The sequence below is a fragment of the Zonotrichia leucophrys genome, chromosome Z (assembly GCF_028769735.1).
Source record: "Zonotrichia leucophrys gambelii isolate GWCS_2022_RI chromosome Z, RI_Zleu_2.0, whole genome shotgun sequence".
Taxonomy (NCBI): Eukaryota; Metazoa; Chordata; class Aves; order Passeriformes; family Passerellidae; genus Zonotrichia; species Zonotrichia leucophrys.
Window position 1 is genome coordinate 35,428,443 of NC_088200.1, and position 26,358 is coordinate 35,454,800.

Below are 26,358 nucleotides of genomic sequence, written 5' to 3' on the forward strand. Positions count from 1 at the left end.
GTCAAGTAACACATCCAGACAGAAGCTCTGCTCTCTTGTGTCAATCACAATCAAAAAACCCCAAACCTCTTGGTCAACAAAGGTAAGAAAGTCTCTCAGAAAGACTTCCAAACAGAAAACACACCTCAGATATGCCTCAGTGAGGTTTTTCTTGCCACTGTCTTCATGGAGGATGAGCGCTCCTGCATTACACTGTGCAACCATCCATTAACACATTGTATGCAGTCCTGCCTCTAAGCAAATCTTTGGGATCACCATAAATTTGCACAACAGAGAATGCCTCTTTAAAAACTTTGTGACAGCATTAAAAAACTGAAATGGTCAACTACTGTGCCACTTACTGATTGTATCACCTTCTCTTCTTTTAACCTATGCTTCTTTGCTACACTCAGTGGAAGAATGCTGGACTTGCCAGCCTGCCAAGCCATCTCCAAAACTCTGGCTTAATCTTTCCATTCACACTCATCACACGCTTACTGTTCTTGCAACTTAACCTCTGTAGAATCATGAATCCCAGCTTCAAAGACAGCTGGTGAAAGGCAGAGCGGTCAGCAGATTTTTCCTTGCTGGAAGGACTTCAACTGCCCATTCTCCTTAGGTTCTTTGCTGGTTTTCTTACTAATGTGAGTTCAATACTTCCTTCTGCTTGCCTAATATGCCTACAGCCTCTACCCCAGCTATATCCAAATGCCAATCAGTTCTTGACTGTACCTTCTGTGGTCATCACAGAGTTGCAAAGTAGCTGATGAAAAGAAGATCTGGTGGTTTTCTTTTCCAGCTCCCTGCTCAAGCAGGGCCACATACAACTGGTTGCTTTTTGAATACCTCTAAAAAGGGAAAAAATAGTCTTATTTCTAGTGCATAGTTGAAGAATCAAACGGAATGATTAGAGATTTGCCAAGGAACTTACGGAATAGAAACTATAATTTTGATTCACAATAAGCCTTACTCAACATCACTGGGCACTTTAGACTATTCCTGCCTGGTGGTGGTACAGGCTGAGAAAAGAGGGTAAGATGCTGAAAAAACAAGCCCAGTGAACAATCTGATGGTGATAACTCAAATATCACAGTTTTACTTACTCAGCATAATGTTTTTTATGTGTAGAAAGCAGCTAAATCAAGAAATCTGATGATCTAGAGAAAAAAAATAAGCCAGAGGAAGCAACAAAGGAAGAAATAAAGGACTGAAGGAGGAAAATGCTGGAGGTGAACAGGTTATTGTGCAGGACTCAAATTGCTACACATTCTAGCTCGACAACCTGTGAATTTTCCAGTCCCACGACGTCCAGCAGTTGAGGTTTGGCCAAAGCACACCACCTGCAGCAGGAACCAGGCTTGTCTAAAGACTATCAAGGCAACACCATTGTCCTCGGACAGAAAAGGGAAGGAAGATGAACAGAGGGGCTGGGTAGCAGGGGCTGTAAGGCTTTTTACAACACACAGGCAGGGCATGGCAGATTCAATTTAAGAATCAGCTCTGTGTGAATGAGGTGCTCTGCTGACTCCCTTGGTGGGCGACGCTAGCTCTTCCCGTCATCTTTCTCAAGATCACTCCTGAGACGGCACTCATTCATTCTTAGGATCATTTTTAAGTCGAAATGTTAAAAAAGTAATGAAAGTGTACTTTTAAACTACTATCTACAGCTACCGTTTTCGTTTGTCTACCTGTCCTCTGGTAATGTGATGCATTCCCTACTCCCTTCGCTGCTCCTGAGCTGCAGAGCAGCACACCAGCGGGCAGCTCGGGGCCCATGCCGGCGTCGTGCCTGCGCCCTGCCCGGCGGGGGAAGCCGCGGGCGGCGCGCTGCGGGCCGAGGCCGTGCCAAGCCCCGCTCCGCTCCGGCCCTGAGGGCACACAAAATGGCGGCGGGGCGGAGGAGGGCGGGCGGCGCGGGGCGGCCCCTGCGGCGGGAGGCGCTGCTGGGCGCGGCTGCTTCGCGGCTTCCCGGGCACAGCGCAGGAAACCAGGCCGTCAGTCCCGTTTCTTCCCCTGCCCTATTCGCGAGGAGCTGCAGAAGCGGCAGAAGAGGCAGCATGTGTCCTGTTTGCAGCGCTGAAATGACACCAGGATGCTTGGGCACAGACGGAGGAGAGCGGATAGTGCCCCGGTGCGCTGAAGGGCTGAACTAGGATCACTGCTACTGTAAAGCCTTATTGCAGGTATGTTCATCAGCAGAGAGGCAGTGCTGGATTAAAATAAGGTGCAGATGAAACCCGTTTAGAAATCAGAAACTCGCTGAGAAAAAAATTACCACGTTTAGAGATCAGAGCACATGGAAAAAGATCACACAGAAAAAAATCCACTGGAATGCACTTTTCAGTACATCTTCTTGGTAACTAAGATGCTGGTTTTGACCTCTCTTCCTGCTGCCGTGGGTTCTGCTGGCAGAAAGACCCAGTCTTTCACTAAACACAACCTTCACATAACCAGCTGCAGCAGCTTTGCTGGAACAAACACTCTGGTTTCATCCTACATTATGTTTTGTAAAAGCAGTTAATGTGCAAATAGTTCAGGGCCTTGCACACAACACTGATAGCACTCCATGTTTTTCTGTGCCAGATGGATGGTTCTGCTCTTAAGATAATAATGTACCTACTTCTCTTTATATTTCAGAAATATGTTTGCTAAGTTGACAAAATTCACTGTGAGGACTACAAAAAACTGTTTATATAAACTGATTCATTTTATCCTTAAGAACTTTAGGATTATAGGTATTCACTAACAGTATTTATATATAAAGCAAACTGCTAAAACTTGACTTTAGCTGTATAAAAAAGCAGCTTGAAGTGTCATAAGCTGGGAAAGGCAACAGGATGGTTGGAGGACTGAGAAGGTAAGACAGTTGACCTTTATGCTGTATCTTACTGGTTATAGCCTCCAAAATTATAATAGTGCAATAGCAACTCATGTTCCCCTTCTGACATGAGGGAAAGCAGTACTGCATTTGCACATAAGGCTCGCACACAACTGGTGGTTTTCACCTCATTTGTTAGAGGTCACTAAAGGATGAAAACTCCTATTTAGCACAATACAAGTCTTTCTACTCAATAAAGGCACACAACTGCTTGATGACAATTACTCAAACTTACCTCCAGTTGTTTTTTTAAAAATCTGTGTATTAATGGTACTGCTTTTTCCACTTCCCTAGGTAGCATCAAGAGAGAATAGGATTTGTCGCACCAACACTGAACCAAGACTAAGCTTCAGCCCTTTATATGGAACTGCTGAAAGAGGAAGCTGCAGTACTGAAAGCAGTCAGTCTTGACTGCGTGAGACCATGCCTCTCACAGAAGGCAAATGATGTCTTACTTCAAAAGCTTCATGAAATGCAAACTTGTTGATTTACTGTTCTTAGAGCTGTTCCACTTGAATAACTGGGGAGAGGGAAAGTTATGGTTCCTACTCACACCACATTAAGGTTTATAGTTTGATTTACTTTGAAGACTACAGAACTAAAAAGAAAAAAAGGCAAAAACATTCTTTTAGCATACAGGAGCTTCTTCCTTCTGCTAGCAGGAAGAGGCTTTTAGATAAATGGTGATCTAAAACTTAAAAACTACAGACCAGTACTTAAAGAACATTTTTTTCACAGCTAGAAAAAGCCTCTGAAAATATGAAGTAAAAAGGAATAAATAAAATAAAAAGGAATATTTAATAAAAAGGAATGCATAATAAAGAAACAGGAATGCAGCAGTAAATAATACATAATACAGCAATACTTGTGTATTATTGCAAATGCAGTAATACATGTGTGTCACTAAATCAGTAGAAAACTAACTGCTTACAAAGGCAAACAGCAAACTCAGTTATGCTGCTCCAGGCACTGAATGCGGATAATTTTATCTTCACCTCTGTCTGCAGAAGTAAGGTGTGCTTCACGTTGTGCACTTGGGCAAGTTTCACGATTTAAATAATAGATTGGACCTTTTGCTTTATACTGTATATGTCTAGATTAAGACAAATGGCTGGTAACTTGTTCTGCTTTTACTCCACAGTGCTTCACAGTTGTGTGCATGATCTGGTAGGTTGGTGAGACTACCACGTTTTCCTTGGACAAGTATCAGAACTTCAACTTGAACAAGCTGGGATTAAGTTGTACTCATTTTAGAAGAGCATTCATCCAACATATGGACAAGACAGTTTGAAGAAGCACACTGCTTAAACTGACAATGATTTATTGTGTTTAGGAACATTTAATAAACACCAATCTTTTAGCTTCAGTTTGGAAATCCTTCCCCATCAAAAATCAGTAATTTGTGTAGTTTTTTCTGGCATAAACCCCATTGCCAGCAATGGATGTATCAGAAAAAGAAGTTAATAAATACAAACAGACAGCAGTTTTCTAAACATACCTCCTCTTTTAAAGGCATGATACAGATTTACTAAACAAATATCAAACAAGTTCTTCACAGAAGAAAATTTTGCTACAAGCTGTCTCTAAACATTGTTTTCTTCACTAATGCTGGTAGTTTATTTCATGGATTATGGTATTTTTGAACCGTAATGATGAATCATTTAAAAACAAGCCTTTCCCTCCTTTTCCTTTGCCAGATGTATGCTGAGACATGTAGCTAATACTGAACTGTGTGAATTTAAGAGTGGTGTGCCTCTTGTTGAGCACATCATGGCAAACATGAAGAAACAGCAATATGGTACTTTTTTTACTAGGGATCTGAGGAATTTATTTTTTCATCTTGATTTTAAACCACTGTTCAAGTGTTAAAGGTATCATATGTAAGTGTAACAGATGTTTTGCGTAACTTTCTGTGAAGTGTAAAAACAATGGAAGATTCCTGTTTCTGAGGAAAATAATTTTCAAGTACTTAAATTTGAATATCCCTCTAAACTCCATTCATATCGTATTAAAAATGTATATAAAAGCATGAAGACTACAGAAAACCAATTAACAGAGTTAATCTTGAATAAGGTTTTCCACAACTGTATTTTACATATAACCAAACTTCTGCTTTAGCAAAAGCAAAAAGAATAAAAATAAATTCTCTCCCAATTATTTATACTCAGGAATTACCTTGCTCTGGGACAAGATAGTTCAGTCTACAGTCCCTCTAACCCAAAGTGTACTCTTAGCTGTATCCCTTTGTGATTTAGCGTCTTGGAAGTTTTCAGCAAACCTCTCTCTTGCTTTATCCCAGTTCTTTTTATTCTTGCTCTGAACAAGCTGAACATCTTCAATTGAGGCTGGTCTCCTTGTACCTAAACCTGCATGCTTCTGATGTAACTCCAGTTGGATCTGTCAAATACATGAAATATTGTTGTAATTGCAAGTTAGGTATTCTAAATACTACAAATTCTGGTTTTGTAATACACATGCCACCCCCTCTCCCCAAGCACTTCTCTTTTATGTTCTAAAACACCTAGATCATACATGAACAGTACCATGAAAATGATGTGTCACGTCACCACTTCTGGAACTATGATTTCGAGTCCTGAATAATGTCCCCAAATGCCACAAAACTAACTATTATACATCTCACTGAGTGAGCAGCATATGATCCCTGTGCTGGCTAGTTTGACAACCCACGGTATGCTGTGGCTCTGAGCAGCACTACTGCCAAAAGACAACACATCTCTGGTGACAAAAATGGGGCTAACATGGTTGCCACAGAGGCCCACAACTTGCTGGCTACAGTGACTTCTGCCAGCTTTTCCTCTCTCAATGCCCATCATCTAGCTTGATTTTTGTGCTATGGCAGCCTCTGAGAAAGAATTCCACCCTAAACCGATCTTCAAATTGCATCACATAAATTATTCCAATTTTCCTCCAGACTTTGTATACAAATATGAGATTATTAATTCAATAGTTAGAAGCTGTCTGTCTTCCTTTGCTTACTTTCCTAATGAACACAGTGTAGAAAGGGACAACACTACTGAAAAATTTCAAAATACACCATTAGTCAAAGAAAAAAGAATTTGAGCTTAGTCCTACTGGGATTATTCTTTCTTAACCAGGCTTTTTATAAATTTCAAGTGAATAGTGGCATACAATTAGATACTTTTCATTACAAATACATTCCTATTATTTTTGTCTCAAGTGAAAACCAGGAAGACCTACCGGATCCTTCATGCCACCACCATCCTTTCCCAGACCTTCCCCCTTCTTCCATCCCATCTTCTCCAACATTTTATGTCCTTTGTTGCTGTTGCTGATTTCACTTTGAAGAAAGTTTAAGATAACTGATAAGCAAGAGTTAATATAAAAGAGTGTGCTTTCAAATACTGAAAAACAGAAATGTGCATACATATAGAAATCAGGAATCAGTCCTTCAAGAGCTATACAGAAGAACAAGCCTCAGGTCACTATCAGCTTTCTTAAACCTCCTGAACTATGTGTTTGCTTTAGGAGTTAAGAGAGACATCACGGATAGGAGGGTATGGATTACAATATGGAAAAAGTGGTATCGCTGCCAAATCATCCTCCTGCACCTATTTCATCATCTCACATGTCCTTTTATTAATTCTCACGCACCTACAAGTTCATGCTTCTTAAAAAAAACCCCAACTACACCTTACAGAGGCAATGTAACAACTGAAGGAACATCAAGTGTCATTTGAGAGGTATGTAAATACATGTCCTGTGAGTGGCTGGATATTGACAGTGAGAGAAGCTGCAGGTGAAAAATCTGCATATGCACTATTACTGGAACTGAATAGGAAAAATAAAGACTGAACCACTTGAAAAACAGACACTATTGAAGATGCCACTAATGCAGCTGGGGAGTTCTTTACATTTTTGAGTTGGTAAGGAAGTGATATAAGTGTCCTTACTGCCCTCCTTAAGCCCTCACCTTCCATATATTTTTATATGGAAGGTGATGAGTTAATAAATAAAAGCACGTGAAATGGGAAGTGTGAAAAACTTAAAATTTTCTAGCTCTCCTAACAATATATATATACAGGTTATTTGTAATTTAACAAACTGCATGCTAGTAGCAAATTGATACTTATTTCATTATCATTTTTTAAAAGATTCACAAAAGAAGAACATGGGGGATACTCTCCCCCATCCCCAACTTACATATGAACAGAAGCTGAACAATCATCTCTCTGGAAGGTTCCTTCACTTCCAACGGTCTCTCTGCGTTTTCCTGCTCTGTCTTTGTACTTTGGATTTTTCACTGCCTTGTTGTCTTCATATTCTGTGTTCTTTCCAAGCAGATTTAATCGCATCGAGACAAAGACAGTGGGGTTTAAATTCTGTATTTTTGTTAACTTTCCTTTTTCCCTCCAAAAGTATGGGAGATTCAGCCTTTTTTAGTAATACTAAATCTTGCAACAAAATCTGCAGACCTCACTTAGTATTTTCTTAGCTTACAAGCGTACCTTGTAAACCATATTACTGCCATCATCATGTAATATGCCAAATTCAGTAATTTCTCAGAAGCTGTAAATAAAATAACAGATTCTTTTGACTCTTCTCTTGGTACGAAGAGTCATTCTCTCCATATTAAGCAGAAAATCATGTGCACATCACCACTGGCTTTTTATATAACAATTTATCCTGTTCCTCAGCAACTACTTTTTTTTCAGAATAAATGACAGAATTAAGTATGTTTACAGATTCTGTATCAGTATTATTTTGGTACCTGAAGAATTTCATAGAAATGATGGCATTTTGTTTTCTACATGAATACTTAGTACAAATGCTGGGAGCAACAGCATGTTAAAATTATCTCTACAACAGAAGTAATTTGAATACATAATATTATATTGCCTGTATGTTCATGTTTCCATTCTTCTCTGGACTTAAAAACCTGAAGAAATTCCCATTCCTTTCCATAATTTTTCAGCTGCTCATTATGTTTTCTTTCCAAATGAAAGACAGGACTGCAACTCAGTGAAAACTTAGTCTACAGACATAAAAACAAAGTATCTTGCAAAATCTTAACTTCCAAAGGATTAGAAATCTTGTACACTTTGAAAGGATCTTCAATTTTCAATGGAGCTTTCCTGTCCTCTTATCATAATCTTTCTTTGTAGAGATTTGTAAAGAATACTTATTCAGGGTACAAAAGACAAATGAGGATAACTTTAAGGGCATTTGAAAACCTCCCTTATTCAACAAAGTCTATGGCTTAAAACAGGAATCACAAAGTACTTAAAAGAACCACAAGATGACAAAAACTTAATCAACTTCTACTGCAAACTCACCTGTAAACCGTATTTTACCCGTATTTGTTTTAATGCTTTTCTTCTGACTAGCTCTCTCTCTTCTTTGCTAAGTGCTGGACAAACTAAAAGGAAGAACATAGGATTGAATTTGCAATTACTAAGGTAACAATGTTTTGAATCATAAGACAAAGGAGAGAATTTTTGTTCTGACATTATTATATATAGAGACATATACCAAGAAGAAAATACATCATTATGTACAACTATTACAAGCTAACAAGGAAACGATATGAAAACTGAACTAATTTATTTTTATAAAGTAAACAGCCATAATAAAAAATGTATCCTGTGATAATATTACTAACCAGAAGACTCTTTTTTCTTGTCCAGGCGAAGATGTGCTCTAACTTGTCCTGGTTCACATCCATCACAAGTATCACTGCCGGGGTGAATATGAAAAGAAAGCACAGTTTCACCAATCTTCACCTCATCTCCATGTTCCAGGATGTAGGGATCGCACTTTGTTTTAGGCTACAGCAAACAAAAGTTTTAGCAGACAAGTTTAAAACTCATGAAAGACGCAAACTCTATTTCATGCACACTACTTAAAACTCAGCAGTTCAGTTTGGTCTCACAAATGTAGGCAACTGTTTAATTATAGTGGGTATTTCACTCTAGCAACTGTAACCATAGTTCATTTTTCCTAGCATAACCAAACATTAAGTACTCCAAGTGGCTAAAATCAGAAGGGAACCAAGGCAGACAGTAATGTATGAAAGAAGACATACAATGGTATTATAAGTGATTTGCCATAAAACATTTAAAATGACCACAAGATTAGTTTTCTGCAATATAAAGAGCACTAAAACAGTAGATACTCACCTGGAGAATCTGATTTCCATTAACAACTGTTCCATTCTGACTGCCTTGATCCACAAGAACATAATTTTGCAAATCGTGGTCAAAATACACTTCTGCATGAAACTGACAAATAGAAGCCTAAGTTAAACGTTCTTGTTAAGTGAATACTTAACAATTTAAATGTTATTTTACAGTAAGATTTCAGAATATATGAGTGGCTCTGGTGCTCCAAGTTAATAATTTTTCACATTTTATGATTTCATTCTTATGAAATGCAAATGAATGGGCCACAACAGTATGAACTAATGTATACAGTTAATGTAATGACTTTGTTCATAAGCTGATTCATTACTGGACAACTATATTCTTCCAATGTGGCAAGTATGCTTTACTTAAAGAACTGCGAGATTCAGTAATATAGCCTTCTTAACTGTTCTTCTAAATAACAGGCTTTTTGCTCTTAAGGTATCTTATGGCACTGTCATTTAAAAATAAACCTCATTCTGCTTCCATTTACTTGGTCTTTCATATCTGAAATAACTCCCTAAATACCATGCTTTTGTAACTTTCACATAACTCACCTTCTCCTGCATCTTAATACTTAGGACATAATCAGTACCAATCTTTTGCTGTTTCTTTTATCTCTTTTCTGATACTGAGACTAGTAATGTGGTGGGTTTTTTTGTTTTGTTTTTTTTTTTTTTCTTTGTTACAGTTCTGTATAGGTATTGCTTCCACAGACCAGAAAAAGTGCAACTCCTAGCCAAATTCATAAAGACATGTACTACCTCCAAAAAAGACCACTGAACAAACTGAAGTATCAACTTCTCCAACCTACTAGAACCTCCAGTAAAAGCAGTAAGTCTAGAGAAGTGGCTGTTGAAAAGTGACCGTTTCAAAATTGACAATTTAGAGCAATTCTAGTTGCTGTTTTCAGTTAAGAATAAAAAACAATTGAAGATTGGCTAGCATTTCTTACTACATGGAACACTCCCATAATGATGCAGACTGACTAGCACATTCAATAGACATTTTATTTTCTACTTCTGCTTTACTGAATAGAACTAAAACTTCTAAAGAGGTCAAATCTGCAAGGGGTAGCATTTTTTAAAATCTCCCTTTCCACTCAAGAAAAGCAAACACCAAAGCTGACCACAGCTAAAAAGTAAGAACAGTGAGGAAAACAACTAGTATGTAACTTTTTATTTCTGCAGATATGTAATTTATCTTTTCACCTTTGACTCCTTATCTAAAAAGCAAACTAACTTCTTATATAAACTGCCAGTACCTGTAAAGTACTAAAATGGTAACATTACAGAAAAATAAAAGTCTTTTGACTACTTTATTTGCCCAGTTTCAAACACAAGCCTGAAAAGTTATTAATAGCAGGGAAATATTTACTCCAGAAATTTTTCTGTATGAAATATAGCAGGTGATTAATGAGAACTATCATTTAAATTAGACACAGTAAAGTGTGTTTCATGAGATACTTGCATTTATAGACTTTTTTTAACAAACTTTTTGCTTGGATGACACAACTTTGTGAATCTACAGTTTTATTTTATTAGGAATGCTGTATTTAAGGTCTGTGTTGAAGTGTTTAGCAAAACAGAGCACAGAATTTATAACAGAAATTTCCATTCAATTTACCATTGAAAGGAATTCTGTTAATTTTTCAAACTCTCTCTACATAATTTCCACAGTTGCTTTAAAGAAAGTAAAAGAAACCCCTTTGCTCTGAGCGTAACTGCAAGGACTGCATTACTTGGTAAAGAAATTCTTACTATCTGGCATCAAAATTTTATATATCATTAGTACTTAACAGGGTTTGTTATCAAGTTCAATAAAGACTCAAAATAAAATAAAGACTCAAAGCTTTTGAAAACACACTGTTGTTTGTGTTAAGTTCCCATTTAGTAAAATACTATATGTTTTCATTTTTTCCAAATTCAAGTCTGGTTAAACCCATATCTCATTCTGAAAGTTCTTTCAAAAAATTAACACGATGTTCCAAATTTAAAGCCATAAAATCTAAAGCTTCATTCATACATTTATGTCTTCTGATCTACCTTTCAGCAGACATGAACAAGAGTTACCTTACTGACTCCAACTTCAGGAATCTGAAGTGTGTGTCCAACATCTTTTTCTCTGGAAAGGCAAGTTGATATACAAATCACAACAAAGTATAAGTAAATCTTTTAAGTGGCTCATGAAAGGTATATTTGAGTTGAACTGTAGTATCATATTTCTCTTCAAAGCTATTAGGAATTTTTTACAGATAGAAAACGTGTTGCTGAATGCACAATGTAAAAGACTTGCTTCAGGTCCCTTCTACCATTTGTATAAATGATACAAAGCAGATGATTATAAAGATCAAAGAGTACCAATAAATTCTTATTTATAAACCTGATATTTCTATCTGAACTGTCATGCAATGCCTTTAACAGTCTGAACTCTGTATCCTTTAGGCTCTTTAGTGCATCTTGGTGCCCGTGTGTTCCATGGTGAAGCTGAACTCTTGGTTGCATTAGGCAGGTAATACACGTAAACAAAGAGTAATCTCTACAACAGGGTGAGTTTTGGTTTGTTTGCATTTTTTGTTATCAAAACAGTGCAGTAGTAGGAAGAAGAATTTGTGTATTACATTCTTATACTAAGGGATTAAGAAGTAATGCAGCTAGTAAAAGACCTCTATGCAAATTCAAAGTAGAGTTGTCTGTTGATCTTCACGTACATGACTCAACCTTTGAAGAGCAAATCAAAACATGTCTATCAGCATTAGACAGAAACAGCTTTTCCAGGGGAAGGTTTTCAAGTCAACATGGAAGAAAGCTTTACATCATCATTAAATTCATCATTCACAATGAGCAAACCAGGTTTAGAACTATAAGAATGCATACAGTGTAGCACAACCCAGTTTATCATCTAAAGGCAATGAACAAACCCTACTGAAATTTTGAAGGTGTAAGAAGTCTAGTGATCCTGGATTTCTGAAGGGCACTGTTCCGTTTCTGAAAAAAAAGTACTTCAGTGGCCTGGGACAACTTTTGCTTACTTTCAAGGAAACAAGTTTTCAAAGAAGGGCTCGCAGGTGGTTGAGCTGCAAGTGTGTATGCTGTTACATTATCACCATGACATGTTATGTGACCTGATTTCCATTTCTTACTGTGGACTAACCAAACTCAGAGTTCCTCACAACTGCTGCAGGCTAGGGAGACAAGCATGAGGAGTAGAGACAAGCAATCCTAAGTGCTTTTCACAGCTTTTAAAGAGAGGTCGTTTGAGATATACATGTAAAAAATTTCATTCAGTCTTACCTTCCAATTGTAGCAGGTTTCACAGCAGTGATAATATAAAGTGATCCAGTCTGTAGAACTGGTGATCTTATTACAATTACTCTGATACAAGGAGGCCAGATCTTTTCTTCATCTATAATTATATAGGAAAAAAAACCCACCACCACCATTACTACCAACACATTTCAGTTTTAACTTTATAGTCAAGTTTTCAAAAAACTGAAAACCATTCAGCCTTTAGCTGGCTGAATAATATACAGCTTTCATTAAAAGAAATATGTAACAACATCTGAGAGAAAACTTTGATGAGATTGTAGTTTCAAAGGCTGAGTGCACACCAAAGTATTACAAATATTTTCTTAATTCTGGTGGACAACTCTTTAGTTACAGCAGTAAAATACATATACATTTACAAAATTTACTAGTATACTATAAATTTATAGATCATTAATTGTTACAGATTAGAAAACAATTTTACTCTGAGAAAAGGCAGCACCTTTTTGTTCACCACATCACAGACCTACTGCATATCAAACATTGCATCTGACAATTTCTATGTCAAATACATTTTTACTGTTTTGTTTTCTCTTAGGAGTGCTATTCATCAACATGGATAAGAAAAAATAATAGCTAGAACCTACAGATGCATATGCTTTTTTGCCTGAAGATTATATTAAGATATTATATTCTGACAGCTGCATGTACTTGGATGTACATTTATAAAACAATCTCCAGTGATCTCAGCTAGGAGCAGACATAGATGAGAAGAAACTACCTTAAAAGGTACCAGGGGAAGAGATTCTTTCCCCAGTTTTTATTACTTCAGCATTACTGCCAAATTGGATATTAAGAAAAGACAATTTAGTCTGAAAGCCTGATGGTAGCAAGCACATTTTGGCTAGCATTAACCACCCACAATCTGAGTAGTTAAGTAAAGTAATGAAAACATAAGAAACTGACAATAAACTATGAGCAGGGCACAGGCTACAATACAGTATTCTATGGCTTGTATTTAATTCTATAATTTGGAAGATCTTTGCACATACATAGTTCTGACTGGCTGCATCAAGCCTTTCACAGGTCACCTTCATTGTTTTTTTGGTATTTTAACGACCTAGTAGAACACTTTGGTATAAAACAGTATACAGTTTTCCTGTCTATATCCATTTCTCACAATTTGCCACTGGAATATACACAAAATAGGATTTCAACTAGTACTGACTACTCCACACTGCTTTTCACCACAGTAGACTGATCTTGCATTCAGTTGCACATGATGGTTTACAAACAGTATAAAAAATACTGTATATTAATTTAAGAGAGTCAATACATAGAATTACTGTGAATTACTGGTCTAGAACCCCTATTTTAGCACAGTTTAGAGTTTATTTTCTCCTTTCACTTTCCCAATCAAAATTTTTGGGATCCCTGAGGTTTCTACAGAAGCACAGACGTTACATCAGTAACAGCTTTTATAGAAACTGCTACTTTTTTTTGTACAAGTGAAGAGAGGGAAAGAAATGCTGGTAACATATAGCACATTTTCAAAGCACCTCAAGTCACATGCTTTTAGATATTTTTTTAAATTATACAAACTGGTTTTTTTTTAACAGGCTTCTGGAAAAATACAGTAATACCATATATAATCCACAATAATTCACCTTCATTTTCTGAGTATTCTGAATCACCAGTTTCTTCACTTGTTAATTCCTCCTCACTGTAGGTTTCACACTCAGAATCTGTAATTTCACCTTCTTCTGGTTCACTCTCTGTGTCTACTGTTCTACTGTCATCTGTACACGCTGCAGCGTCTGGTGTACTTTTGTGCGAATGTGAATTTATACCATCTGTAGAAATGGATTCTTTGGCTGTTAGACTGTTTAGTGGTTTTGTGTCCATTTTAGTCTTCTTTCTTATATTTGGAGACTCATCTTCTTCCATAGAACTTACTTGCTCGGCGGTGGAAAAGCAATTCAGATTGTTAGATGATTTCTGCTCTTCTGTGTCCAAATCCTGGAGGGGAGTTATACAATGTTACAGTCTTTACAGATTGCATTTTTCTACAGAATAGCCTGGAAGTAAATTCTTCACTTAGGAAGAATTATTTTTAGAACTATTAAGAAAGAGTTTATTTCACACATGCAGTCAGGAGAACTTTTACATTTCAGTGAAAATATTTTCACATCCTGTTAGATGTGACTGAGACCATCTTCTATTTGGGAAAGTGTGACTGCCCTCCTCTTCTAAACTTCACTTACTCCTCTTCTAAACATTACTCTTTTCTCACACTTTAGAAATGTTTAGAAACTTTAGAATCTTGTTCTCATTTTCAAACTTGTACAACATCATTCTGAATATTTTCCTATTTCACTTTTATGACACTCACTTCGGTCCCTCTCTTATTCAATTCTTGCAACTTGCTTAGAAGGTCTTTAGCTGATCTTCATTGTATCCTCCTGCTGTTTTTGTCTTCTTTTTTATTACCAGAGTCCAGAATATCTGGAATGCTCACTCATGCTTTAACTATAGACCAGTACAAGCTTAACTTACGCTATGCGAAATAGTTATACTAAAAATCCTTTTTCTACTGCCAAAAGTTTCTCAATTTCTCTACTGAATATCAGAGAGATTGGATCATTACAGGTTCTTCCACTTCCACTTATTTCATCATCAGGAAAAAAAAATCCCAACAACATTTTTTAACGGAGAAACCTCAAGTTTCATATTAATTTTGCCAGAGTACCTTAAAAACGTAATTCTCAATCTAGTAGCTTGACAACTATGTTAAAAAATAAAAGGAAAAAAATAAACAATAGAGAAAGAAGAACAGAAGTATCTTTAAAAGACAAATAAAACCTTAGATTAAATTATGTGCCACTTTGAGTTCAGAGTAAATGCATTCAATTGCCTTGAATTGTATCAAATATTGCAATACAACAGGTAAAAAATACATCCTTGCCCACCTTCCATGTGTTTCCATCTCAAGATAAGTGAAATAATGTGAATATTAATATAATGGAAATTAAAGCACTTTCAGAATTGTTAAAATGCATCAGTGCTACAGACTATTACAAACACAAGAATTCCTCTCAGCTGTTGGTTAGGAGAGTGTACATTTGAAACACCTCCAGTAAGACAGCAGGTTCTTAGGTAAAACCAATGCTTTTATGCTTTAACTGAAAGACTATTGGTTTGTTCAGGGTTTCTCTATAATGTACTAGCCCTCCTCCCTAAACTCCCTAAGTTCTTGAATAGAAAGGAACAAGATAGGAAGGTCACTGTGTAATGTTGTTTATTTCAAACAAAAAAGTAGTAGTCTTGCCATAAATAAGCCTACACAGTTTAGACATGTCAAACACATTAATTCCATTAGAAATATTTTTGGAAAATCTGATTTTTCATTTTGAGTTATATTTTTCAGTGTATTTGTCTATATTTACGTTTGGCATGGGTCTTATATTGATACCAAACATAACAAGGTGTTTTGCACCCCAAAACATATTACTTCTATTACAGAGTAATCTAACAAAGTAGCTCAGGGTACGAATGTAATCTGAAAACAAAGAAGCTACACCATCTGCTCAAATCACAAGCAAGGTGAAACAAGACATGACTGTGATGCACTGACGCCCAAGTACAAGGCTCTAACCACTCAACTCCACAGTGAACCCTGTGACATTCTGTGATTTTTGGCATAATTTCAGATATTTTAAACTAGAAAGTAAAAAGGCGCTGTTTTAAAGCCTGGCTACTAAAGAGAAGACTCTTGGTTCTGTGCTCAAAACAGGAATTTTTAAAAACAGTCTTATAAACAGACCAAGGATTCCACACATACATTCATTCTATGATTTTGCCAATATAACCTTCAAGCCTCTTCTCAGCAGCTTCTCTATTTTTTCATAATTGCTGCATTCAACTGTTAAGAAAGCAAATAAACTAAATAGTTAAGTACTGATAAAAATGCAGTATTTACATTTGAAAACCTTGTATGAAATAAAGAATTTTAATATTGAATATGGATCTTGAGCACTTCATCATTTCATGGATCTGTATTAAAATGCACATCTGGACAAAGTGTATAAACATTAAGCATACAGATACTGAATGAACCTTATAGCATTTGAAACAATCTTGTGTTGCAGAAATCCTTTTCCATTGTGTGTGACTATGTACTGGTTTCAGCTGGGGTAAAGCTAATTTTATTCACCATGCCTAGCGCAGGGCTGTGCTTTGGATTTGTGTTGAAAATGTGGCTGATAATGCAGAGATTTGTTTCTAGTCTATTGCTGAGCAGCGCTTATACAAACCAAGGCCTCTTCTTGCACCACTCCACCAGCAAGGAGGCTGGGAGTGCACAAGGAGATGGAAGCAAGACACAAGCTATATAGCTGATCCCAGCTGTCCACCGGGTATCCCATACCACATGGCATCATGCTTACCAATAAATGCTGGGGAAGGGACAAGGAAGCAGGAGGGATGTTGACACTTTGGCCTTTGTCACTATTACCTGTGCTGGAGCCCTGCATTCCTGGGGATACCTGCCCAGGCAGGGAAGCAGTGAATTAATTTCTTGCTTTTTCTTTTGTTTGCACATGTGGCTATATCTCAATCCACAGGTTTGCTTACTCCTGTCCTTCCAATGCTCTTCCCAATCCTGCTGCTGGTGGAGTGAGTGGGCAGCTGTCTGGGGCTCAGCTGCTGACTGGAGTAACCATGGCTGACTACCCGTACTAACACAGAACATGTGTAGCATGTAATAAAGTCTAACCAGACAAGCAGCACCTTGCCTCTTTAGAGTCATCACTTAAAAACCAGGAACAGGCAGTAAGCACAAAATTCGGTACATACTAGTGTAGTATTTCAGGGTAGTAGTGTACCCTGAAAAATGCATTAAATTCTAGCAACGTACTTAATTTCTCAATGACTACCTAACTCTTCATCCCAATCTCATGCCACAAGACACAAAGTATGCAAGCAGATGGTGATTATAAGCATTTTTTACACCATGATATTTTCTCATACACATACATTTTTTCATTGTCACCTTGCCCAATACATCTAGACTGACAAGAACAGTCATGAGTTAGACATGGATAGACTCAATGTGATCCAGGCTTGAAAAACTTTATATCTTCTGGGTATTACCACATGATCTCTGGGATTTTTCTTACTAAACTGAAGCTGAGAGGTGCGATCAATCTGACAGATAATGAACTATTTTTTAACTACAGAGTTGAACTGGTTCATATTTCTGCATCCCTGACAAAGTCAACCAAAAGTACTTTGAAATCAGGATATTATGTATCCCATGAGGACTGATCTTATAAGAATAACAAATCATGCTTATGTGACTGGAACTGATTGTTTTACTTTATAGCGAATATGCCACAAACTTTATAGAGAATATGCACAAACTTTTACAATGACCTGTTGAAACGCAGACTGTCCTACTTAGAAAATGTATATTATCATTGTCATTTAACTGCTTTTAATGAAAATTTCAAAGTATTTTAAGCATTTAACTATACTTTTTGCTTTACTGTTACAGAGCAAGACATTTTGTCTTTCAAAACTTCAATTTTTCTGTACTATGGCTGACCACCATGCATGTTCATGCAATTCTTCAGCATCCTCATACATGGGAACTTATTATTGTGAGCATAATTGGCTCAATTCTAAGAACTGCACTGTTTTAATTTTTTTTTTTCTCTGAATTTATTTTATACAAAGCAGAGAAAGATAGACAGATACAACTTATCTCAAATGTGTAGCCTGTGTTTTGGTCTGCTAGAAGTTCAGTAGGTTATTTAGCAGATTCATTTTTCTCAGCACTCTTCTACAGGACTGAATAGTACACCTTTAGCATTGACACCCTCAATATGAAATTAATCTGAAATACAGTATTTTACTAAAGAAATAGTTTCAAACTCTTCAAAACAGCTCTTCCACTCAAATGACTAAGGTTTCATCTGTTAAAATCACTCCACAGGTACTTTAGTCACTCTTATCTACCCTACACAACACTCAATTTTCCAGTCCAAAAAATCTAATTAAATGCCAGGAAAAAACCCTCTTCCTACATACAGCATATAGGAGCCATTTTATACACTGGTGGTGGACAGCTCTGAATTAAATAACTGTACCTAAAGAATGAGTAGTTTCTTTTGTCCAGTTGATTTATGTTATAAAGGGATGCTAAATACTTCTCTTCCCAAATATTCTAGAATGCCATCAAAGTTTTCTTCAGATGTTACTTACAAAGTATTTAAAATCTATTTGAAAGCTACTTTGCAGGTGAATGAATTTTGACTAAATAGCTTTAAAAGATTTATTAATTCCTTTAGGAAAAAAATTATCCAAACACCAATTACTAGATATTCTTTTTTCTTCAACAAAAATATCAAGGTTAAAGGTAAACATCCATGGACTAATGTGTGTTTTGTCGTCTCAACTCTACCTTTACCAGAAGCTGCCAATCCAAAAGAAGAAATCTTCACATTAGCCATGGTTTCTGTCAACTGACGTACCTAAAGATGGGATGAATATCAGCAAAAAGTAAACTACATGTGACAAAAAAAGTAAAAAGTCACTGCTTCAAGAGTTGTAAGGGAAACACTGCTAAAACCACCTTGCCTCTCCTACAGATGTAGCTATGATGAATCTATAATGGAAAAGAACATGGTAGAAGTTAATTTTGAGTACCACACTGAAATAAAATTTAGTAGGTGATAGCTTGAAAATTAAAAAAAAAAATTAAATAAACAATTTATGGAAAAAATGGCATGTGTCAGAACTTCCTTCTCAATTTTGCTACGTATTTCTAACAGCCCCAATGCAGCAAGTAGAACTGCAGGATCACTACTGCACACAGTCTATTCTCCAAACTATATGGAAGCCCTGGATCTTGATACTGGGCCAGGGATCCTATTATCACTTACGTCACCTTTTAAAAAATTTTTGAACTTTTTTGAAAAAAGACCACGATTACTTCTTTGACACAGACCTTCACCCACTGAGCACAGAAGAAAAGATCTGTGCACTACAGTATACTTTAAATGTTTTCCCTGTTACCTTTTTGGTGAAACAAATTAATTCAGAAGTAAAGCAAAGTACTCAGTTTGCCATGAATAAAACAGACTAGAAAAAAATGGATGTTTACCTCCTACCTTGTGACTGTGGAAGTCTCACAGAAAAGATCTGCTAACAAGACTATCTAAACAAAAATATTGGTATAAAGTAAGCTTAAGACAAATCTCTATTTCTAATATAATCAGATTACAGAAGCAGACCAGGATGAGAGTCTAAAAAGTAGTCAACATTATTTGATAGGTCAGAGCTATACATGGCTTAAAATTTTTATAAACACTCTTGTTGGTTTAGGTAACAGTTCATCACAGAACTAAATTTAAGGGACCTATTGATCAGTTTATGATAAAGATTTATTCTTATGAGCTTTTTGTGATTCTTTCCTGACACTCAATGGATAAAGTTCTGTATTGACCAATGCCTTTTGAGAGTGGCGGAATACTAATTCAGCATTTGCACAGAGCAGGCCCTGAACCTGGGTGCTAGTAAAACTGCACTTTCACTGCAATAGCCCTGTTCTCTTCAGTCTAAAGAATCATTATGCTTAGTGTTTGTAAGTACCCAGATCAAGCTTTCCAAATGGAAAGGTTCACTTGAGGTTTCCTCAAGGAGCAGAAATTCCTGCATTAGCCACAATTTGTTTATAAAATGTGTAATCAGTCAACAATCACTATCCATTTAACCTAATTACACTTTTTCTTAATGCAAATAGTTTCTATTTTCAAGTCTTTCAGATAACCTCACTCTTGATTAAAATTTTTAACTGTGCACTGATGTTATATGACTATTACGTGTAGGTATCTGGACAGTAATGTAATTATTTCACATTTTAACCAATCTGCATGTCTGAGGCCTATATAATGAAGCTATGTAATGGTTAAAGCAATAGCTTTGAAGAATGCAAACCAAAGAGAATTCAAACTAGAGAAATCAACATATTCAATTTTATCTTAAAGTAATAAAATAAATTGAAAGAATAGAATTTAACATCAGTAAGAGTGTTCACAACAGAAATGCTTCCTGAAGTTTAATAGCTGTGTTAGTACTTGGTGTTTAGGAGTCAGTAATGTTTTTCAAGAAATGGTATGCTTTCTTAGCACTCAGAAAAATTTTGTAATTTAAAATACATATTAATTACAATGGGCTTTTATTAAGATGTACAGCTTATCCACACACTAATGACAATGAAAATATCAAGTAAGTGAGCAAGTATCAATAGGAGAACATACTATGCAAAGAAAGAACCACCAAATCCCAAATGATAGCAGAGATACAGTAAAATGGCAATGGACTACGCTCTGGAAGGCAGTCACAGAGAAAGGATTGTGTATGAGTGTATTTTCAAAATTTACATTTTTTTGGTTCATAATATGAATCTGAAAAAACCCAACCAAACATAAAAACCAACACCAAATCATAAGACAGAACCCCAAACCCAAGACATCGCCACTGAATTTCTGATGTAAATCCAGCCCACAAAACACTGAATTCATTCTAGTGTGCCTGCTATTTAAAAAACTTCACTGACACTCAATTTTATACTCCTTTACAGTTGGGTAGTATTTCAAAAAACTTGAAAAAGTGAGGGGATCAAAGTTAAAAGTTTAATTCTTAATCACTCAACGGGAAAGTTATTTGAACACTAACTACAAGTTAGCAACCTGCTGTATATAGTTTTAATATGTTTAAATAGTTTAAAAAGTAGGGTATACATTCTCTGCATAAAACCAAGCCCCAAAGCCTGTAAACTGCATCACAGACAAAAACCCAAGAGATTTTGCATTTTCTGTCTATTAGTTCTGAGGTTACCTTATACTCATCTGCAGCAATCCACTCTGGTTCTTTTCTCTTCTTTTTCCCCTTTTTATCTTTGGTGTGCTTAGTACCAGAGGCCTGGTAAGAATGCAGATCCACTCGTGAATGAAACTGGTATCGGCCACTTTCCACATCACAGTAGTAATAAATTCCAGTTGCTGGGTCATAATACAGTTGGTTTTCCTTTATAAGAAATGAAGAACAATGCTATCACATAAATAAAAATACTGTAGAAAGAAGCATCTGATTAATAAAGAACCACATTTTAATTTTGATAAAATGAAAGAACTGTGGCAGCTTGATCCTGGATGGCTACCACATGCCCATCCAACCACTCTGTCAACTCTCTTCCTCAACAAGACTGGTAAGGAAGTCTGGTAAAGAAAATAAGATGGAAAGCTCATGGGTTAAGAGATGAAAGTCACTATCATGGGCAAGCCAGATTTGACTTGGAAATAGCTAAAATACAGCTGGATGATAAGGATTAAATTAAAAAACATCTCTTCCATTTTTTTTTCACAAGCTTAGTGGTACTACTTCATTCCCAGCTCCTCTCCCCGTCTTCCCTCACCCGAGTGGTACAGGGAAATGAGGAGTAGAGGGGCTGAGATCAGTTAATGAGAAGTCCCTCTCTGCTGCTGCTTCTCCCCTGCCCAGCATGGGATCTTCAAGAACTGCTCAAGCATGGGTCCTCCACAGGCCACAGCTCCTACTAGCAAAGCTCCCTCCAGGGAGATGTGCTCTGAGTTCTGGCATGGGCTCTCCAGTCCCTTAAGTGATGCCTTGGGATTTCAGTTTATTATTTATAACTCCAAACTCCTTATACAGCGTTAGCTGCTGCCTTCCCATTTTGGCCAAACAAAACAATTCCTCTCCAGGCCTGGGAATCAAGAAATGTAAACAAAAGTGAGCTGTGGGTTGGAAGCAAATTTGGGGAAATGACTTCATTACCTGCAACTGTAAATGGAAGATTAGCTCCCAAAATGCAAATGGACCAACTTACATAAATATAAAAACTCGTGACCTGTTGTCCATTTTTTGGGTGTAGCCTCTAGGGGAGTTTTGGCTACCCTAAATGTACCTAAAGGCCCTTCAATAAATGTAACTGCTTATTCCCTTGATTTTGTCTGGTCTCTGTGTTTAGGTAGCCAAAGAAGGCATCAGGAGGAGCAGCGTCTGTGTGGGATCCTCCATGGACTATAGTATGAGTAGTTTTTGCATGGTCTGCTCTGGTGCTTGGAGAACCTCCTCCTGGCTCCTTCTTCTTTGCCCCTGGTGTTCACAGGGTTATTTTTCACACTCACATCCCCACACAGACTCCACTGTGCACAGTTATGCCCCTTCTTACACTGGTTTCAGAGAGGCACCACCAGCTTCTCTGATGGATGGCTGTGCTGTGCCCTGCAGTGGGACCAGCCATGTCCAGGCAGCCCCTGGCCTTCTCTCCGAGAGGCCACCTCCGCACCCTGGCTCCATCACCAGAACTTTGCCAGCAAACCCAATGCAGGAACACTTCCTGTAATTCAGAACACTTAAGTACCAAGAAAAGATATTCTTTTGGATAATTCTAATTTGGATATTTGGATAATAAGTACCATAAACTGCAATCCATAGCCCCAAACATTTATGTACAACAATATCCACAAATGGTGTCAAAACCAATGGTATCCTTTGAGACCTTAAAAACTAAGTCCAGAAGCATCCTGAACAGAGTTGCATACCTCATTCATTTTCTACAGTCGAGCTGAATATAACAATGCAACCAAACTCTCTGTTCTCAGTGCAGTACAGTGTATACATATCTATCCACAGATACAAACACACCTCAGAGGACAAAAAGAAAACCTTTGCCAAAGCTATATAAAAACAAACATCAAAAAATAACCATTAAGAATTTCTAACCCATCATCTAATCTTCTAACACTTCTAAAAGAAGTGTGTTCTTTTCCTGTAGAATCAAACTAGTTGGTAACAGTACTCAAGTAAAAGCACAAACATTTTGTGTATTTCCTCCCAGGACTCTTTTCACTGTGGAGAAGCAAATGACTTCAGAAATATGGTTTTTTTTCTAAACAAGACATCTTTAAACTCAAGCTTTTAGGTTTGAAAGAGTTACAGATCAGCTTTATAGTATATAATCTGTACAACTCCAAGTAACTTGGAGACCTATGAGACATCAAAAAACAGAATTAAAATCTAAACTTGCATCCTCACCTGCTATCTTTAATTTGACTGAAATAATTAATAAACTAATTAACAAATTTTTAACTATTCATTTTCAGCAACCTGTTTTTCAAAACATAAGATCAGCTTGGATCTTAGTTCTTCGCTCATATCAACTTTTACTAACAAAACTTTTGTGATAGACAAAAAAATTCCAAGAATTTAGGAAATTATCCTTACTGAATTGTAGTAGAATCCAGTGCTATGGTCATAATACAATCCTGTATTTTCATCATATATAAATCCAGTTTGTGAAACAGCAGCCTCTGCAGCAGCTCTCAAGCTCTCTGCCAAAGAACCTTCTGGTACTGAAGTTTCTTCTGTCTCCTGATAACAGAAAGCAAGAAAGGTAAGTGCTCTGTGAACCTGGACTGTTTCAGAAGACAAAAATCTGGCTGTAGTTTACTGGAAAACTCCTACTTATTTCAACAGGACCAAGAATTCAGCCTGTGTCTTTCATTTTTCTCCAGCTTTACTCAAAAGTGACTCACACCAAATATACACACAAGAAACATCTTGTTTCTTGTCTTAGAGCATCTCTAAGACAGATTTCTGCCCTCTGTTCCGTTTCAGATGCTAGAGGCACAAACTCAGTAAACTGAGTGACCTGAGAGAAGGCTGAAGATCAGGGAAGAAAACCAACCCACCACAAAATAAGCAAAGAAACCCCACCACCAATGTTCTTCTCCTTATATCTTGCTTCCTTATGTCAATGGAAGAAAAAATAAAAAGCACTATTTAAGAAAATCAGCATGGACATATTGGACATACTATGCTGAAAAAAAAATCTTGCTTCCAGGCTATGCAAGATACATATGCCTTTTTACAAGATCTCTCAAACTCCAAGACACAAATCTAAGAGGGTGCTCCACTTGGAACATACTACAAAGAGAACTAGTTCTGAAGTATAAGGGTATTATCAGCACTAGACCATCACAAAAAAATCATTTTGTATAAAGCTCTCAGGACCGCAAGAACATCTTTTAGATGGAATATTAACAGAATACTGATTTCAAAACTGGTAAAACTCTAGACAGTCCAAAAACCTGTGAATTTTGGACGAAATTTTCCTCTTCTCCACCTTCAATAGCTCTGGTGCTATCCTTCCTCAGTGGAATATTAACACCTGCCTCCGATTCCTCTGTGGAGTTATGCTCAATGCCTTCACTCTCATGACTGTGCTGCACTGGTAGCTCAGATGCACAATCTTGAGTATCAGTGTGATTGTAATAATTTTCATAGTAGTAATAATCTGTCAGGAAAGAGAAAGAAAAGTTGAAGTTGCATAAATTAGCAAGGCAGTATTTTACTAATGCAGTTTAAGGATGCTAAATCTTAAACTGGAAATTTATACAGTTAAGGAGTCTAATGAAAATCAAATATTAGGTAGTGCCTCTACTCTGAATTTATTCCAATCCTACCTCTTGTCTTCATATACTTCAAAACTTAGTAAAGCATGTATTACAATGGCATGGATTCTGCTAGTCCACGCTACATTTTATCCTGAATAAATGCCTTGAATGAATACCAAAAGGTCTGAAAGACAAGGTCAGGTTAAGGAATTTAATTCAGCAAAGGATCTAGACCTGAAATGTATTCTATATTATAACATTTTCAAACTAAGATACTGTTCTATATCCCTATTTAAACAGTCACCACCCTCTGTACCTGCTTGTGACCATGCAGCACAGTCCTCTGTCTGTACTTCTACACTAGATGTATCTTTCTCCTTTCTATTATGGATTTCTTTAGTGAGTTCTTCTACCTGAAAGAAAAATTGCATGTTAAAAACAAAATACTGCCATCAATTTTAGTGGTCTGCGATCTCAGAAAAGAGAGTCAGCCTATTTCGCATTCCGTAATTCAAACAAAACATAATGGCATCACAGGTGTGAAGTGATTTCAAGTGATTTTGGTTGTCAGAAGACAATTTTGTACTTGAATGGCTGGCACGAAGAAACACATAATTTCTGCTGACAAAGGAGCACAGAAACTTAACCGAGATTATTCCCAAATGCCCACCCTGTAAACTTGGATTTCAAGCAACGATCACTGTCCTGTAGTGATGACTGTGGCATTTACAAAGCACAGAATGCTCTGAGTAGAAGGAACCCACGAGGATCACCGAGTCTAACTCTCGGCCCTGCACAGGACACCCCAAGAGTCACACCATGTGCCTGAGAGCATTGTCCAAATGCTCCTTGAGCTCTGGCAGGCTTAGTGCTGTGACTGATTCTCTGCTGGACCTCTTCCACTGCCCAAGCATCCCCTGTGTGAAGAACCTTTTTCTAATATCCAATCTAAAATGCCCCTGACACAACTTGAGGCCGTTCCCTCGGGTTCTGCCAGAGAGGATATCACTGCCTGCCTCCCCTCACAAAGAAGCTGTACACCGCAATGAGGGCTCCCCTAAACTTCCCTCTTTAGCCATAAGCATTCACAGAGACGTCTTGCCACTCTTCCTTTACCTCACACTTCGTTCAGTAAACTTCTTTCCCTCTGATACATGTAATTTTTCCTTCTGACTGCAAATCTAACCCTGTGGTAGAGAAGGTGTTACCGTTCTCACCACCAAGTTCTGACTCAAGACCTCAAACCTGCTCTGGCTCCTCGCAGGCCAGGAGAGCCCGGCGAGCTGCGGGACCGTGTGGAACGGGCACATCGGGAGGAGGGGACAAGCGGAGCGCGGGCCGAGTGGCTCCCGGCCGGGGGGGCGTAAGGGTCGGAGGCCGCGGTGTCCAGGGCAAGGGGCCCTACCTGCCTCCTGAGCGCCTCGCCGCTCTCCCGCTCCCGCCGGTACAGGCGTTGGGCGCGCCGCAGCCGCCGCCGTGCCCGCTCCAGCTGCTCACGACACGCGCCCAGTTCCGCTTGCAACGCCGCCGCCGCCGCCGCCTCCTGCTCGCCCGGGTCCGCTCGGCTCTCGGCGCCCGGTGGGGAGGCCATG

The 26,358-nt window shown here is 37.6% G+C and overlaps 1 protein-coding gene, 1 long non-coding RNA gene and 1 other non-coding gene across 4 annotated transcripts; 2 read left to right on the forward strand and 1 right to left on the reverse strand.

The window, feature by feature from the left end:
• Window positions 1-1,933: 1,933 nt before the first annotated feature.
• Window positions 1,934-5,282, forward strand: LOC135459626 (uncharacterized). Its single transcript, XR_010443067.1, has 3 exons — window positions 1,934-2,162; window positions 3,152-3,296; window positions 3,999-5,282. It is a non-coding gene; the product is annotated as an uncharacterized LOC135459626 (long non-coding RNA).
• Window positions 2,822-2,950, forward strand: LOC135460195 (small nucleolar RNA SNORA47). The gene has a single exon (XR_010443184.1). It is a non-coding gene; the product is annotated as a small nucleolar RNA SNORA47 (small nucleolar RNA).
• AGGF1 (angiogenic factor with G-patch and FHA domains 1) lies at window positions 4,158-26,358 on the reverse strand. Of its 2 annotated transcripts, none has more exons than XM_064735852.1 (14): window positions 26,172-26,358; window positions 25,083-25,179; window positions 24,545-24,666; window positions 23,595-23,741; window positions 21,186-21,374; window positions 13,952-14,303; window positions 12,312-12,423; window positions 11,091-11,142; window positions 9,016-9,117; window positions 8,499-8,664; window positions 8,173-8,255; window positions 7,040-7,167; window positions 6,077-6,176; window positions 4,158-5,254 (listed from the first exon to the last, which is right to left on the reverse strand). In XM_064735852.1, exons 1-14 carry the CDS (start codon window positions 26,355-26,357, stop codon window positions 5,054-5,056), a joined length of 2,037 nt encoding a protein of 678 aa, XP_064591922.1. In that variant the 5' UTR covers window position 26,358; the 3' UTR covers window positions 4,158-5,053. The 2 variants fall into 2 exon arrangements, with proteins under 2 accessions (XP_064591922.1, XP_064591920.1); XM_064735850.1 differs by having other exon boundaries at window positions 24,461-24,666.

What these genes read in the sequence shown, in the direction of transcription:
- AGGF1 (XM_064735850.1), bottom strand. Translation starts at nt 26,357, where the DNA reads ATGGCCTCCCCACCGGGCGCCGAGAGCCGAGCGGACCCGGGCGAGCAG. An exon ending in GCGAGGCGCTCAGGAGGCAG is followed by an intron (nt 25,180 to 26,171) that starts GTAGGGCCCCTT and finishes TTTTTCTTTCAG; the next exon opens with GTAGAAGAACTCACTAAAGA. An exon ending in TTGCTGCAGATGAGTATAAG is followed by an intron (nt 14,304 to 21,185) that starts GTAACCTCAGAA and finishes ACTCCCCTCCAG; the next exon opens with GATTTGGACACAGAAGAGCA.